This window comes from Chroicocephalus ridibundus, chromosome Z, assembly GCF_963924245.1.
Source record: "Chroicocephalus ridibundus chromosome Z, bChrRid1.1, whole genome shotgun sequence".
NCBI classification, from domain to species: domain Eukaryota; kingdom Metazoa; phylum Chordata; class Aves; order Charadriiformes; family Laridae; genus Chroicocephalus; species Chroicocephalus ridibundus.
In genome coordinates, this window is record NC_086316.1 from 36,051,480 (window position 1) to 36,068,854 (window position 17,375).

Here is a 17,375-nt window from a genome sequence, read left to right on the forward strand (position 1 = left end):
TGGGACCATGCCCCTCCCATTTGTGAGCAGGACTTGGTGTACTCCTCAAACCTTTCAAACTCTTTTCAAACCTTCTCAAACTCCTCAAACTACTCAAAAGTCATTTTATCCCATGTACCCATTACTTTTGATGGGAAAAGGTCCATGTTTAATCTTTAACCGTACCTGACAGGCTTGTTTACTTGGCAAGTTGGTTCCACTTTTGTTGTGCCTGAGCTTTTAAGGGTACAGACATAAAAGAAAATGTTTTTTCAGGTGACATTACTTGGTTAAATTCTTGCTGAGAAAGGAGTTGCAGTTATTAGTTATTTCTTTTTTTTTTTTTTTAACGGCCACAGGCAATACCTGTCTAAGGAAGTAGTTAATCACATCTCAAACATTTCTACATCATAAGGATTTTGTATTTCCTTCAGAAAAAAAAGACACCCTTGTTCTTATATGACTCATTGGTATAGGATCAGTTGTTAGTTTCCAGCATACCTGGTCTGGAAATGGCCTCATTTTCCTCCCCTTCTATTTTCGTGGCTACAAAATTCTCCAAATAAGCACAAGTTCCTTGATTGAAACTTTTTGTTTCTTTGGTTGCAACGTTAACATGTGTTTCTGTATCATAGTTAGGTAACAATTTTGGTTTCAAAAAATCATCGGGAGGTTCTACTTCAGAGTTTGTGCATACTATTGAGACCATTGCAAAGAGTTCTTCAACTTCTTCCATCACATTGACTTTCTTTCCTTTCTTGAGAAATGTTTAGCTCTTCAGATTTGTTTATGACCTATATTTTTTACTGACTGTAGAATAGACAAAAAACATGTATGAAAATAGTAGTAAATAACTTTGGGCATAGTTAAAGCCACTTTAGAAGTACTAAGATTATAGGTCACCCTCTCCTCTAAATCCTCCAGAAGTCCTGAAAAATGGTTGTGTCTAAAGAAGTAATCAGGTTAAACAAGGTATTATTAATAATGTGCACTTTAAATAAGTTGCAAGTCTTTCCGTACAAGTGAAGCTAGCCTTCTGATAGTTGATGGAACAGGATCATGAGGAGCTAGGGCTTTGAGGAGAATTTATCTTCCCTTGTTTCCTTTGATTGAGCACCTGAACCATCAGAAGGACACTGCCTCTGAGCAACATTTTGCTGAAAAACAGAGCAGAACAGTGAGCATTTGCTGTAGAATAACTTAGGTCTGCTTTGCATTAAAAATAAAAGGATTTGAACACAAATCTCCTCCCAGGCCTGTCAATCTTTGTAAAGATCGCATTTTCCCCAATCTTGATTTCAATGGAGTGTCTCTTGATGTCTTTCTGTTTGCAACAAACTCTCCCTGGGAAGGTCTCTTTCCTGCGCTCAAGAGGCAGAACTGTGTCAGCTCCATGATCCTCTCTGGAAACAACCAGGCTTGCTGCCTGCTGGGTCCTGCACTCTCTTCCCACCTTCCTCCCAGATTTTTCTGACGGTGATGCTGGGGAAGGAGGTGATGCTGGGGAAGGAGGTGATACTGAGGAAGGAGCAAAGTTCCCCCTCTCACTGCAACAGAGGATTGGCCAGAACAACGGAGCTTTTCTTTCTGAAGGCCAGAGAAGAAAAAGAACATATCTGTTAATCAAAGATAAATGCAAGAGTTGTGGCACAAGCTGCAACCAAGTGGTTTTTTTGGTGCTGAGCACTGCTGGTGTGTCATGAAGGAGAGGTTCACTGCTCATAATCTCATAATTTTAAAACAAGCCTGGGGAAGATTTTAAAGGGTAAAATATGATCTCTTCATGCATAGATGAGTTCCCAGTAAAATCTTACATCATAAACAATGTCTGGTGGTGGGAATACTAGAGCAAAACACTTAAATAGTTAAAGAAATGCATGAGTAAGGGCAACCTGCAATAGCTGAGACATTGACTGAGTTGGATTGCTCCAGGAGATGTGATGTCTCAAGGTTCTGACCTTAACTGTGGTTTCTACACAAGTCCATCTCGAAACTTACTCTGTTTCAAGGGGTACCTATATGATAAATCCAAGTTATGACTGGACTATCCTGGTTGCTTTGACTTGACATAAGGTAACATGTCAGGGATCATTTGTATGTATTCTAAAAGTGGTGGCTTTTTATCTCCACAACTGGTGACCCAAAGAACAATCTACATCCTAACTGCACTTCTGTTACCCCTAAAGATCTGCTTCTAAATGTGCAGTAACGTAGGACAGGTGGTACCTGCCTCTTCACAGTCTAGTTTGAGAGTTCAGAAAATTAAAAAAAAAAAACAAAAACAAAAACAGAACCCTTCCATCCCGTAGAATTGGATTCCTGAGCTAGGTAAGAACTTCAGTCCTTCAAGTATGAGAAAATACTGCTCAAAAAGAGGTTTTCTTCTGCTAAAAAGTGAATTTAAGCCCACTGATTTCAGTGTGGGGGTCAAAGTGCACATTTTGGTAGTATAGAATGCAAATTCTGCTTCATTCCTGAATTGGCTGTAATTTGTTCCAAAGTACATTTGAAGTGCATGTGATCCAAATCACTTTATTTTACATGCTTCTGGCTGCATTTTTGTACACTGAGATCACAAATAGTATGGAAGATGGGGTGCAAATAATGGGATTAAATTAGGCTATAAAGGTATCAATTAATTCATCTGGAAACATTACATGGCAGGATATAACAGTGTAGTTTCCGTAACTGCTCATATGTATTTTGGGAGAGTTGCCAACATCCCTTCCATTTCCTAACCTGGCTCCAATATGCTGCAGATTGCTCATCTTCGTATTGTGGTTAAATAAAGCAGAGGGACGAAGAACTGGTAAGACTGCTTTGTATTTAGGAAAACGGTCTGTGCAAGAAATCATGAGTCTTATACTTCTCTCTCCCCTTCTTATTAGGATGGTGTTTCTCAATATATTTCCAGTTCTGATTTACTAGTGGAAAGAGTGACTTTACTGGACTCCCACCACCAGCTAAGGTGTGATGGTGTGATCCAGGTCCCCTAAACTCTTGTACTTACAGCAATGTTGCTATACACACCTCTAGAAATAAATGCTTTGAATTTCAGCAACATTCGTGTTTGTTTTCTCTTACAATAGTGTTCAATTCTTTTATAAGCTCAGAACATTCTGCAACTCTTTGATATTCTTTATAGATTACCTGTCATTTCTGTGAACACTTTATACTTTTTACTGTAGTGAAAACATAGTGTTGTTTTCCTCAAATCATTCCTTGTTAATAATCGGTCATTCCATAATCTAAAGTATGCTTCCTAGGTGAAAAACGATGTCTTATTACGGGAAACTATGAATTTGCCTCTAATCGATATATCATTAGATTAATACTCAAAATGTTTTCCAAAACAAATCATCTGTATTGGATATAATATTATGTTAGTCTTCAAATCCCATCACAGACAGTTGTAATTTGAAAGAGTTGTGGTGAGAAAGACCATGTTCTTTTATTTATATCTAAGAAAATGAAAAAAAAGTTATTTGAAGACAAAAATTAAAAAGGAGTGGGGAGGGAGGGGAAAAAAAGCAAGGGGCTGAGAGGAAAAAAAATAATCCCACATTCCTTTCTAAACAAGTCATAATATACATGCTTTTAGTGGTTTTGAACATTGGAAAGTTTTATGCCATGAATCTGAAAATGCTTTAAATTGTACACATTTACACAGAAAAAAAAGGGTTTGGTGTGTTTTTTAGGGTTTTTTTTGTTTGGTTTTTTTTTTTTTTTTAAAATGCTGATTTTAAATTTTGAGTATCTAAAGCTAATGCTTGCCGTAAGTTGTGGTTTGTTCTGTAGTACTGAACAGATGAGCTTATGGTTTTTTTTGACTGTTGGATCTAAAGTTATTTAAATACATACATAAGTTGTATCAAGAAATATGTATTCTAAAAAGTTATAAAAAATATATGTAATTACTACTTGCTCTGAAGAGATTGTTGTGTCTTCAGGTGTCTAGCAATTGATTACTTAAATATTCCTTTCTGGTTCTCAGAAATTGGAAATTGAACGTTCAGTGTTTGTTTCCCTTGTGCAATGCAGAAAGAAAAGGGAATCAACTATTCCACAATAATGGCTGATTATCTTATTATCTCATAACCTCATTATCCCAGGAACACAGAAAGATGTGAAACTCAGTATAGTTTCACACATATTACTACTTAATCTACGTGTGAATTTAGGGAGTCACTTTAACTTCCTTTGCTTTACTTTCTGCATTTGGAAAATAAGGTTGATGATATCTTCCCATCTCATGACACTTCAATATTCATAAATGACTTAGAAGTTCTGAGATAAAAGAAGTTGCTTATTTTTAATAATTGCTATTCATGGAGGCCATCATGAAGCTGGTTTGAAAATTATGAATGCATAGTTATTTTTAAAATAATGTAGGGAAAAGAAGCAACAACAACAACAAATTAATAGAAACCAAAACTTGAATTGAAAAGAGCTAAGTCATAATTAACTTGATCTAAAGTAACTAAAGAGGTTTAAAATATTTTTTTTAGAATGAACTTCAAAATCACAGCTAAGATCTTAAAATAACAAAAACAGAGCAATCATTTTGTATTGTGCATATGCCAAGCACAGCACATATGGTTTGAGCTAATAACTTGGACATTTAAGTGCCAGAATAATATAAATAAAACTAAGCAAAATAATATGCATGTGAGGTCTCCGTGATAGTTGCAGCCTTTATGTTTTTAGCTTACTATATACTCTTGTGCATATCTTGACAATGATTTGACACATGTGGGAAAAGTTTATTTTTATATTCTTGCCAAAACAAGCAAAATAGACCTGTCAACTTAATTTTGATTTGCTGTGGGATTCTGTTTGATATATTTATATTATTTTTATTCCATTAAAAAATATGAAGTACTGGCAACCTAACAAAGGCATTTCAAAATATGAGAGAGTTTTGCCGGCATTCATGTCAATCATTTCCCTAAGCTACTTTATTCATAGCGTGCATAGACTATGATAGTATAACATAATATATAGATTAAGATGCATAATCTTCTCATAGTTTCTTGACAGAACAGTTTTTACTCCGTTCAAGCAAAATAAATATTGGTATTGGTTGTACACTATGTTAGTAACCATAATAAAAGAGAAATTTAATTTAGAGCACCTTTGCCTACAGCAAAAGCAGAAATATCCACCAGATAACTTTTCTCTTTGAAGTACTTTAAGACAAACCAAAGACCATTGAAGGCAAAGGAAGCATTTTCCTTCATTTCAGTGACCCTTGGAACCAAGCCAGAGTATAGAAAATAGTATATAACAATAGTATTTGTGTGACACAGAAAATTGCAAGCCTTTATATTCAGATTTTTTTAAAAATTCTATTTGAATATCCACATCCCAAGAGAAATATAATTGTTTATAATATGACATGTACAAGTTTAGTAATGTTGTTTATAAGTAGCAAGCCCAAAATATTTTATAGAGAGTATTTATTTTCTGTTTCAAAGGTATGTCAGTATTAAAACAGATTAAAAAATCTGTTCAAGTTTTAAAAAATACTGTTTGACTGACGCATATCACAAAACATAGGACACAAGTTAAATACAACTTCTAGTACCTTCACGTTTCATTTTCCTCTGTACCTGTCCAAATGAATCTTTATTAAGAGAGAAAAAGAACTACACTGGAAAAAAAGTTGCTCTGCACATTGTTAATGTCTGACTTTATCCTGGGAAATAGTTTGGTTTTCACCCCAAACCATTGCATCAAACTGGCATCCACACAATATTTGTGGTGTGGTATACATCACAAAAAGTAACTGCTGATTATCATCACAGAAAATAAATAAGGAAAACATTCTTAAGAACATAGCTGGTTATATTTTCCACTTTGTTTGAAAGATTTGCAATTATGGGTTATCTAAAGTGGACACCAAATAACAGAGCAGCCCAACAAATGGCTGCCTGCCCTGTCATACAATTACTTCAGATTCAGTAAGTATATAAACACCAGACTTCATCATTTCTCAAAGAGGAAATGAAACTAGCAAACAGGGAGTGTGCACTTCAGGGTATGGACAGAGACAGTGGATAGTTGCTCTACAGCTCCAGAAGAAAACACAAGTGCTTCAAAGTTCAGTAGGTTAAAATATTTATTAGTTGATATAGGGTATATAGGGTAATATAAAACACTGCAAAAAATGCCTGTAAAATTGGCACAAGAAATAATGAACTAAAGCCAAATTCTGACCTGCAGGAAATTGACTCAGTTATACTGACTTCAGGGAAAGTGTATCTAATCACACTGGGTCTGAATTCATACATAAATCTTTGTCATTGCTTTTGGTGGTAATAGTTTTGTTCTAGCTATTAAAAGAATCAGATTATAAATTCATATGAAATATTTTGGATTGCTTAAAAGCTATGGACCAAATTACTTCCTACAGTAAGTCTGGTTTAACTGGTAAAACCCAAAAGTCTAACATGGATTTAATCTTGAGTTAATAACATTTGTTGGTCCTAACAAGCAAATTTAGTATCTGTTTTCATCCAAATTTATTTGAATGTAATATCCCTGACTCACCTGAAGAGAAGACTTAACCTGGCACATTTTAAATCAGGAAAAGTGAAATAGTGGTGTTTGAGCAAACTATAAGCTGACCAATGGCACAAAAGCGGACAAATGGCACATGAAAACCACATTCCCTGGCAGACAACTTACAGTGTTGAATTGACCCTACCTTTATAGAAAGCATCTTCTCCACCTCTTTCACTTCTTAGGAATCAGGAGCATCTCTGAGACAGATGATTGTAACTCTGTGCTGGCTACGTGCTGGAAATGGCCCAACTTCTTCTCAAAAAAGACCTTAAACCGTCTCCTTTGCCTCCCTTGTATGAACACATTCACACCACACCCAGAATTGCTGACTCATAGGCCCATAGAATCACAGACCAGCCCAGGTTGGGAGGTACTTCAAAAGATCATCTGGTCCAACCTTTTTTGGGAAAGGGAGCCTAGACAAGATCATCTAGCACCCTGTCCAATTGCATCCTGAAAACCTCCAGTGATAGGGACTCTACCACATCTCTGGGGAGGTTGTTTTCCAGCAAATAGTTGTTCTCACTGCAAAAAATATCTTTCTTCTATTGAGATAAAACCCCTCCTAATGCCACTTGCATGCATTGCCCCTTGTCTCCTCCATGTGCCTCCTTGTGAAGAGAGAGTCTTCATCCTCTTTGTAGACACCTTTTGAGTGCTGGAAAACTATGATGACATCCTCCCTGAGCCTTCTCTTCTCCAGAGATGAGAGACCCAACTCCTTCAAGTCTTTCCTCATAGGGCAGGTTCTTCATCCTTTTAGTCAGCTTCGTGGCCTTCCTTTGAACATTCTCCAGTCTTTCTGGGTCATTTTTGAATTTTGAAGATGAGAACTGGACACAATACTGAAGGTGTAGCCTGACAAGCACTGAATAGATTGGGATGATCATATCTCTATCTCTTAGTAATGCCTCTGCAGATGCAGCCTGGGATCTGATTTGCCTTCATTGCTGCAGCTGCGCTCTGCTGACTGATGTTGAGCTTGTTATTCATCAGGACCCTCAGCTTCCTCTCAGCAAGGCTGCTCCTCAGACACATGGATCCTAGCCTGTACTGTGCCCTTTGGTTATTCTGACCCAGGTGCAGGATTTTAGATGTGTCCATGTTAAACTCCATACAGTTCTTGCTTGCCCGCTCTTTCAACCCGTCCAGGTCTCTGTCTAACATGGCTCTCCCGTCTGCCCACATCACAACCCAGTTTAGTCTAATCAGAGAACTTGGTGAGGGTGCTTTCGATCTTATCTCCCAAGACATGTGTGAACATGTTGAACAGTGTGGAGCCCAGTATCAATCCCTGGAGGACCCTACTTGTGATAGGCTGCCAGCCTCAGTAAAAACCTTTGATCACCTCCCTCTGAGTGTGGCCTGTGAGCCAATTTCATACCTGTCTTGCAGACCACATCCAATCTGTATCTTGCCAGAACTGTTCCTTCAGTCGGTCTTTTCAAGGGCCCACATTGTGGCTCCACTCCTCTTCCACCAGATAGAAAACCATTACCATGACCAGATGTTCTTGCACTTCCTCAATGCCCCAGCTGTTTTGATAGAATTAGAAGAATTTTTCAGTTTTTCCACTTTTCCACTTCTTTTCATAAATTGATTATTCTGACTTGAGTGGTGTTATTGAGTATGACAGCCCTTTTTCGAACATATTTCAAATAAATGCGCTTACTTCTTCTCTTCCTGACTGTGTACTCTGCCTCAGTGGTGCTGGTGAGAATAAACTACATACAGATTATTAAAAAGTGGCAAAATAAGTTGTGGTACTCCCTAAAAAATGAGCTAAAAGTGAAATAGCCATGAAAATTCCTTTTCTAACTTGTGTTAGGATTGATTGTGCTTTCTTTTTAGCTGCTAGAAATGTTTATATATCTAAAATGTTGGCTTAAGTAATAGTTTTAATCAACTGCTTTTATTCCTTATATCAACAAGGTAATTTGCTGTTTTTCTGTTCACTGCTAGAATGTCATCCTAGTTTTTCTAATTCTGCAGCTGGGAAATGTAACTACAAACCACAACAAATGATACTGTTGTGGCATATTGTTGCAGAAAACATTAATGTTCTTCCTCCCTCCCAAGCCCCACCCCCACCCCCCTTTTTATCAGACATTTAAAAAGAAATATTTTTTGTGTCTTGTCAAAATATTTCAAAGTCTACTAAAGATTTTTAGACTAAAAATAGGGAAAACTAATGTGAAAGTACGTTCAGAATAATTTATTATTTTATGAGGAAAAAAAATGACAAAATAATGTGGTCATTATATATTTGGGTTTACTTTGTTTTCTATTTAGTGACATACTAAATTCTCACTTGCCTACATTGTATTTTCATGTTATTCATTAAGGCAGGATTTCTTTGAAAGGCCAATGGTAGAGAACAACGCAATACTTGGGAAAACACGGTTTTCCAGCAAAATCTGGCTTTGCAAATTCATGATATTCTGATGTTTCTACTGCTCACCTCTCCAGTGCTACACCTAGCCATTACAGAGGAACTGATTTTCATGGTCATATGCTTATGGTTTATCAAAGCAGACCATCAATTTTCTTAAGGTATTTCAGCAATTAGAGTGCGAATGTTGACCATTGCATTACTGGTGTTAGATTCCTGCACAGTAATATGCTATTTCCTAATTAAATGACTGCAGAACAATTTAACTGATAGGAAATGACACATGTGGACATCCATCAAAGTTATCTGATATATGGATCCAGCTGACATAAAAATGTAATGTAATATGAAGTATTCCGTATGGTCTATGTCTGGATGGTATGAATTCATCAAAACAAACACATGAGCATGACAGCTAGATACTTTTCTTACTTGCTTTGACAATTACATTATTATTTCAGTGGGATTACATACTTTCAAGCTGTCAATGTGTGATGTGTGTCACTTGCAGGACTCCTAACACCAAATTAAATTTAAAAATAATAACATACAGAAGTTCTGATTGTCAAGTTTTTACAGTGATCTTCCATCAATTATTTCTTTTTTTTATAACTTAAGATCACCAATACAGCATACACACTTCTTGACAAGCCCTTTGCTTTCAACAAACCACAAATTAGTGCTTTTAGTTTCCATTTATAAAACTAAACCCATGAAACCTGATTACTCAATATCCATGCAGACCTTTCGTTGTCCAATTTAACACTGTTTTAGGACTTGATGTAAAAAATGGCAGTCTATAACCAATTTAAAAGTGCCCTCTATATCACAGGTTACTTCTGCAGCTGGGACATCCTTTCTTTAAATTGAATGTGAGCCTTATCAAATTTAAAATTCAATTGTAAGATAAGCCTGTCCAAATCAGGCTCATCTGAAGATTTTCTTGTCAGAGCAGTATCTGGCGAGTCAAATAAATACCTAAAAGTGACTTTTCCAGTTTTAGTTATTTTAAAGATAAATATATGATCATGTAAGAAGACTAAGTGGTAAAATTATAATGATATTCTAATATGGTTGCAACCGGGATTCCTCTTTAATGGAATAAGGGTGTATTTTCTGTTATAACACTAATTATTTCCCAAAAGACTAACTAGAAAAAGTCATTATTGCTTCAGAATAGGTGTCCACAGAGGGAGTTAGGATTGTAATGGTATTAATTCATGCTTGACCTTCTAATCTGCATACCTACCTGAAGAAAAAACATGAAGTCAGTCATGAAAGACAAAGTACAGTGGGATGCTATGATGTTCCTAGCACAGTGAATTACATTTTTTTCGGAGTATAATCTTGAAAGAAAACTGAAACCATTTCCAAGATCCTCTGTTAAAAAAGTGTCTTTGGGCAGCCTTTTATTGCAACACAAATGAAGTTTGATCTTTTCTGACCTTTTCCCCTCTTAGGTTACTTCCTGACCTTTTTGGAACCAGTAAACAATATCACTGTAGTCCAGGGACAAACAGCAATCCTCCACTGCAAGGTTGCAGGAAATCCATCTCCGAATGTCAGATGGCTAAAAAATGATGCCCCAGTGGTTCAGGAGCCAAGACGGATTATCATCAGGAAAACGGATTATGGTTCGCGTCTGAGAATTCAGGATCTGGATACTACAGACACAGGATACTACCAGTGCGTGGCTTCGAATGGGATGAAGACGATAACTGCAACAGGAGTGTTGTTTGTAAGGCTTGGTAAGTTCCTGGCTTTTATGATTACTCAGATTGCTTTATAGACTAGGTATTAGTTTTCACAATAGCATAATGAGAAATGAATTTTATCTTTTAAGAAGAATTCTCAACACAAAAGGCAATAAATAAAGCCATTGCCTAGGGCCTCTCCCCCATTGCAGAACTTCTCAGTTGAACTTGATACCTGTTTACTGGTAATAAAAGAAAGTAAATACAGGTGGTAAGTTCTGTAAATACATATTGAAGAAAAAATTTGAAAGAAGTGCCAGTATAAAGTAGAAAAAGGTAACATTTTATTGCTTGGAGTTTTCACCCTACTGCTGAACTCAGTTCACAAAAAAAAAAACTGAAAAGAAAAATGATAAGTGATTTTCTACGTGATGTTCATAATGCTGGGCCCACTCTTGTGGAATACCTCGACTGTACTGCTACATGAAGCCTGGCCTCAAATTCTGCCCTGTGACAGCTGAAGGTATACTGTACCTTTCAAGAAGTACTTATATTGCACTTTGGACACTTAATCATCCAGCCTGGAAGGCAAGCTTTTATTTAGTTTCCTTCTGAAGCAATGGGGAAAAAAATCTAGAGACATTTTCCTAAAATTTCTTCTAATTTTGTAATTAAAATAGCTAACTCCACAGTTTAGTTTGTAGTGATTCATTAAGTGCTGGGTATTGGACCTTGTTCCCACTGTGACAAAGGTTAAGAGCATGCCTTTGTACTACCATAAACTCTGATAGTAAGGCTCAGGTGGGGCTTATTAAGAGGTAAGTGATGTGTCAAGATAACGCATTGTCTTTTTAACAGCCTGTGCATTTATGGTGGGAGATATTTCCTAACAAAAATTAAGTCCACTCAAGTGGCTGCCTGAGCAGAGAGAAAGAAAATTCATATGATTTTTATTTGTGGCTTTGAAAATAGCAATATATAATTATATGCAGGAACGCAGAGGGTTTTATTTGAATCTTGAGACAAACCTTCCTTAAAGAGACAGTATCCTTTAGATTAATATTGACTTGTTAAATGCTGTTGTCCTTGAGCCAAACTTGCCAGCAATGTTTGTTTGTTTTATGTTTACAGGTCCAACAAACAGCCCAAATCACAATCTTCAGTAAGTACTTTTTGGAAAATTACTTAATGCACTCAGTAAACACTGCCTGCAACCACAGTTTGCTTGCTAAAACTATCTAATTTGATTGAAAACTCACAGAATAGATGAAACTTTTTCAGACAGGGATAGCATTGTGTTACAGTGGGTTTTGGTTTGATCAAATTTTCTTGAGCAACTTATTCTTGCTTACTTCATATTTTGGACAAGCAATACACCACAAAGTCATGATGTTTGAACAATAATTGTTTACAGGGCAAGTACGGTCTGGAAGAGTGGTTAAAAATGAATGGGTAAAATGCTTAGGTTGCTACGGTTGTAAATTTACCCATGTTATGTTATTATAACTTGAAAAGTCAGATAAAACAAGGCTAGAATCCCATCTTTGAGTAGCTAGGTAAAACCTCATTTTGTTAGTGTCATTTTGACATATGGTGGTGATTAGGTGATTTTTGCTAGTTGCCCCGGCTCACTTGCTGATCCAGGCATAAGGATGAAAATAGATCAGTTCTGTTTCATCATCATTGCTTTATGTGTTAGTTTTAATTTAAATACTGCATCTTGTATAGTTTCTTGACATAGATTCTGCATTTCGTCAATTAGTGGAGTGAGGAATGCAGTCTGAGGCCTTTTTGCATGTTAATGGCATAAAATCAGTCTTGGTGATGGAATAATTAAAAATAAGAGTAAAAGCAAACTTGTAAAGACACATGGATGCTTTTCAAAAATACATTATTGATCATTGTTTGTGATCTCTGAACTCACAACGGCTTGAATGGAAACACTTTAAAGAACTGCAGAGGGCTGACCACTGATCCACACAGTACCTCACTCAGTCGTCTTGCATATATAAAAATAATACCACGTAGTACACATTCTTGTATTTTATATGCACAGAAAGTGTAAATGAATTTAAAGGATTTCAACATAATAGGGATTTAACAAGTGTTCATATTTTTCTTAAAATTGATTGCTAACTATTGAAGATTAAAAACAGCTGTTCATGACAGAGTACAAAAAAAATGTAATCATTTTTGGTAACCACTGAAATCCTACTTCAGATCTTACAGCACTTTAGAAAAGTCTTATGCACCTGTTCTACAAAGGAAAAAAATAGTGAGATATCAAGAATCTGTCTGATCTTTCATGATATCAGAAGGGAGAGACTGGTACAAGAGACAATAAACTGTATAGTGAAGCACTGAACTGAAGTTCAAAGAACAGCTCTCAAATGCAACTGAAGAGTTGCAAGCTTTGAGCACAAGGTGAAAAGCTGGGAATAAAGTTTTACATTGATGCATTTTTTGTTATTGAGCAAATAATTGACCTTGTATCTTTTGGTTTCCCTAATAGTTCCCAAACTCTTCTCCTGTACTGAGCATTAACTTATTAATATTTTACAGAAACCAATCTAAATTAAAGAAATTCCAACTGATAAAGTGAAAAAAAATTACTACATGAAACATATTTCTTAATTACACACCACCACCCCCCAAAAGTGGAAGTGAATTAGGGTTTCTGAGCCATCTTTCATTCTGCTTGACTATTCAACCATTGCTGGTGTTATTGCTTGAAGAACCCACAACAATTTGTTGTTGTTTAGATAATTATTCTAACCCCCAGTGACCCGTCCCCACCTGGGAAAGGGAATCGGATAAAACAAGGAAACCCAAGGGTTGTAATATAAACAGTTTTAATAGAATGCCTAGATAATTAACATTAATAACACTGAAGTACCAATATTGATCCCGATACCAATATAAAATGTACAAGGATTATACTCAGCCAGCTCTACCAGCAGGAAGCTGTACACTCCCAGCAGTGGACAGCAAACGTCAGACACTGTGAGTGCTACGGCTTCGGCAGGAAGGGAAGGCCTCAGGGGTCCAGCACAGGGGCAAGGAGTTCTCAAGATTGCAGCCATCATAAAAGACAGAAACTCCATAGAAATCTTTCAAATTTATACTGATTGTGACGTTCATGGTATGAAATAATCCTGTTGGCCAGCTTGGGTCAAGTTTCCGCGCCTCACGCATCTTCATCCCTGCATCTGACTTGTTGGGAAACATTGAGATCTTGGAACCCATATACCATAGCTATTTTCACAAAACCATACCAAGCATTTTCACAAATTCAGGCACTAAAGTCTTCCAAAAATGCAGTTTTCCCAAGTCTTTGAAAAGACCTTACTGAAAAGTAAAATTACTGAAAAAGAAATCAGTCCTGTGTCACTCAAACCAGGTCAGCCGGCTTTGAACACAAAATAAAGGAAAAAAACAAAACAAAACAAAACAAATAAAAAAGAAAATCTTGTCATTTGGATTATGACACCTCTGAATTTCTCTTGTACTAATGGTATCAGTGGTGGACCTGGAAGCAGTAGTGTGCCATCATTGTTTTGGACCTGCTATTATCAGCTGAAATGAAGAGTACGCTGCTGGTAAATTAATTTTTTTTAAGATCCACTAGATTGAAGAGAAAGCTGAAACTTGAGAAAAACAAGCTCAGGTCAAAAGTCTAGTGAGAAGTCGTGAGAGACTTATGAGGTCCAGGAGCCTTCAGGGTTCATAGATCTTTGTCCCACTGTACGCCTGCTCCTGTTTCAAGTTCCTATCCTTCCTTTTAGTACTCCTTTTAATACTTTTAATACTATTTTTTTTCTCCTCTTATTCCTCACAATTGCTCCCATTTTCCTCTGCTCCATGCCTCCTATCTAGTCCCTCAAATAAAATCTCGTAATTTGGCACTATTATTTTTTTTCTTTTCGGAAACTGACTGTGATTTTTTTGCTGAATATTTTGTATAAAATCATGCAGGTCAATTTGTAAGCCAGAAAACAGGAAAGGGGGAAAAAGGCAAAAGACATACCTAACTACATTGAAGGAGCCTGCATGGAACAAAGGGCTCTTTCTGTTTGCTGGCTGCACAGCACAGTCTTGTGTTGAGCCACCTGAGAGCTGTTTCTCCTGGCATTAACGCTTCCAAAAAGACACGCTTCGGTGGAAGTGCTGAAACCTAAAACCATTGTAACTTGATTTAAAACTATACCTAATGAATTATTAAAGGATAAAAAACATTACCTATATAGATACCATCTAGCAAGATATTTTTATGCAGTCCATGTGTTCTGCTGTGGATTTCGAGAAATTATCTACAATTAAAGATTTCCAGAGATCAAATGTGCATTATATAGTCAGACTTGCCACTGCAAAAAAGGGCCATGACCTTCAGGTACTGAAGTTGAGACATTTCCATAAAAATCTAAAAATAAAAATTTTCAACCAAACACATAGTCTTAAACTACTGTGAATTTTTTTGAGACGGTGGAGACATCTTTATTTCCTGTGACGGTCCATATCTGTAAAAATTTCTAACGATTTTTCTGTAGAAATGGAAAAATACAATCTATCCAAATTACTTTATTTATAAAAAGTATTAAAATTATTGAAAGTATTAATAGCTAGTACAAATTAATTTACAAAGGAAATAAAATCAAAACACAGTCACAAAACTAGTCTCTGACCAGCCTTTGGTGCCCAAAGGACTGTGCTACTATAGCACTGTTCTACTAGAGGACAAGCCAGCAGGTTGAATTCTTTCTCTCACTGCATACCTTTTGTATCATTAACATTATTAGCTTTTGCCCTTCTAAGGAGAGACATGCGGTCTGTTCAGAAAGATACAAGTACGTGGAAACAAAATAAACAGGTAGCAAATATAGGAGAATGTTTCTTTAGCATGATTTAAAATTAAGCAGTGAATATTAATCTCTTGGAGTCTAACAGCAGAAACAATTGCCTTCCTTTCTAGAGGTGTTGCTCTTACAAGGTAATGTCATTCTAAAAGACTACTTGTTCTCTGGTCTCATGTATTTTTCTCTTGAATTGCAAGGTTAGATTGAATTTTACCCATTGGGCAAATTCCTATTTTGAAGCTGTTCAGATTTTTCATTAAGGCTGGGACTGTAGTGGTGCCACCTTGAAGGGAACGTGAGAAGGAAGATATCTGACAGTATGTTGGCTCTAAGGGCTTCTGGAAAATCTGATGAAGCTCTAGGAGAAGCGAGGAAGGCACAACAGAGTAGAGGTGGAAAGAAGTGACTATAAACTTAGCCCTTGCCAAGCGTATGTGAAGAGAACTGGCTCTGTCTCTCCACACGACCTTTCTACTGTCTGCTTAGGATGCAAGGAGGTGTATGTCTCCTTCCAGATCCCTGTGCAGCAGAATCAGGCTTTCTAAGAACCTTTGAGAAGTCCCTGTTTTATAGAACTCCGACTAAGATCAGTTCTGAGTTTGCAGCCTTATGCTGGACATTTAGAAGGAGAAATAGGTGAGAAGAAACACTGCCATCAAGTAAAATTGGTCATTATTTTTGGGAGGAGTTTTTGAGGTATTAATGATTCAGAATAAATTTACATGCTCTCATACCTTATTTTCTTCAGGTAGCTTGGGATAACAGCAAAAATTTTAAGATTCAGTCCATTGAAGAAAAGTGATGAAGGAACTGTAGTTGAGAAAAAAAACCCAGTTCTTTCAAACAATGGAGAAGAGAACATCTTTAAAAACTAGTAACACCTCTGAGTTTAAACTCTGATGAGGAACCCTGAGGCTGGGGAGAGGGGTAGGGCAATTTATTTTCTGTGGGCGTGCATATCCTGTGGCTTTTTTCATATAGCCAGAGCACATCTCTTCTGTGACCCCAAAGGGCACTTTCTGCATGATGTGACAGGGACTTATAAAGCCTTATGATGGGGGCAAGTATGTTTTCATGATGTGGCAAATGTTCATGTACTTATAAGATGGAAAAGGTACCCAAAATCACGTTAAAAAGGAGGAACACTTTACTTACGGTCATACAACTGCACCCCTTCTAACTTCCTCCTTTCTGCAGATGGCACGCCAAATACTTTTAGTTTCAGTGCACATCAGCAACTGATAACATTTTTACTCTTGGAAATTATACAAGATTATCTTAAAATTTACATAAATAGATGTTTTTACAACCAATACAAGGTTGTCCTAGCTCAGAAGTTACAGTGTTTATTCAGGCCCATGAGGACCAGGTGTTCAACGATCAACCTCCTCCAGAATGACATGCACGCCTTTTGTTTCATCAAAGTACACACTTGGCTGAGATGACCATATTTGAAGTATATATATTTTTCTAAGATATTTGTGGTAACATGTTGAAGTTACAGAATAAGCACATACTTAGTGTTCTGGTTTCCTGTTTTAATCAAGGAAGAAGAAGGATTTTGTGATTAAAATGCTGGACTGTAATTTTAGAGGTCTGGATTCAATTTCTGGCTGTTCTCCTGTCTCCATGTGTGATTGCAGCAAGTTGTTTAACCTTTTTCTCTCCTTGTTTTGTACATCAAATGGAGATGGTCGATCTTGGGAACTTTTTGCCTTCCTCTATTATGGGATCAAATCACTTTGAAATGTTTAGGGTACATTTTCTTCCCATAAAGCATGGAATGTTATTCCTATTTTATGAATGAGGAACTGAGGCACAGATTATCTCAGGCTGGTCTACGTTAAACAGCACGAGTTTGCCTTGGCAGATTTTCTGGCTCCCTGACAA

The 17,375-nt window shown here is 36.7% G+C and overlaps 1 protein-coding gene across 2 annotated transcripts in view; it reads left to right on the forward strand.

Annotated features, from left to right (window-relative positions):
• ROR2 (receptor tyrosine kinase like orphan receptor 2) overlaps positions 1-17,375 on the forward strand; it is a 158,939-nt gene that overhangs the window by 112,544 nt on the left and 29,020 nt on the right. For both annotated transcript variants that reach the window (XM_063320935.1, XM_063320936.1), the window contains exons 3-4: positions 10,399-10,686; positions 11,764-11,794. In XM_063320935.1, coding sequence (XP_063177005.1) covers positions 10,399-10,686; positions 11,764-11,794 — 319 coding nt within the window. The remainder of the gene's footprint in view (positions 1-10,398; positions 10,687-11,763; positions 11,795-17,375) is intronic.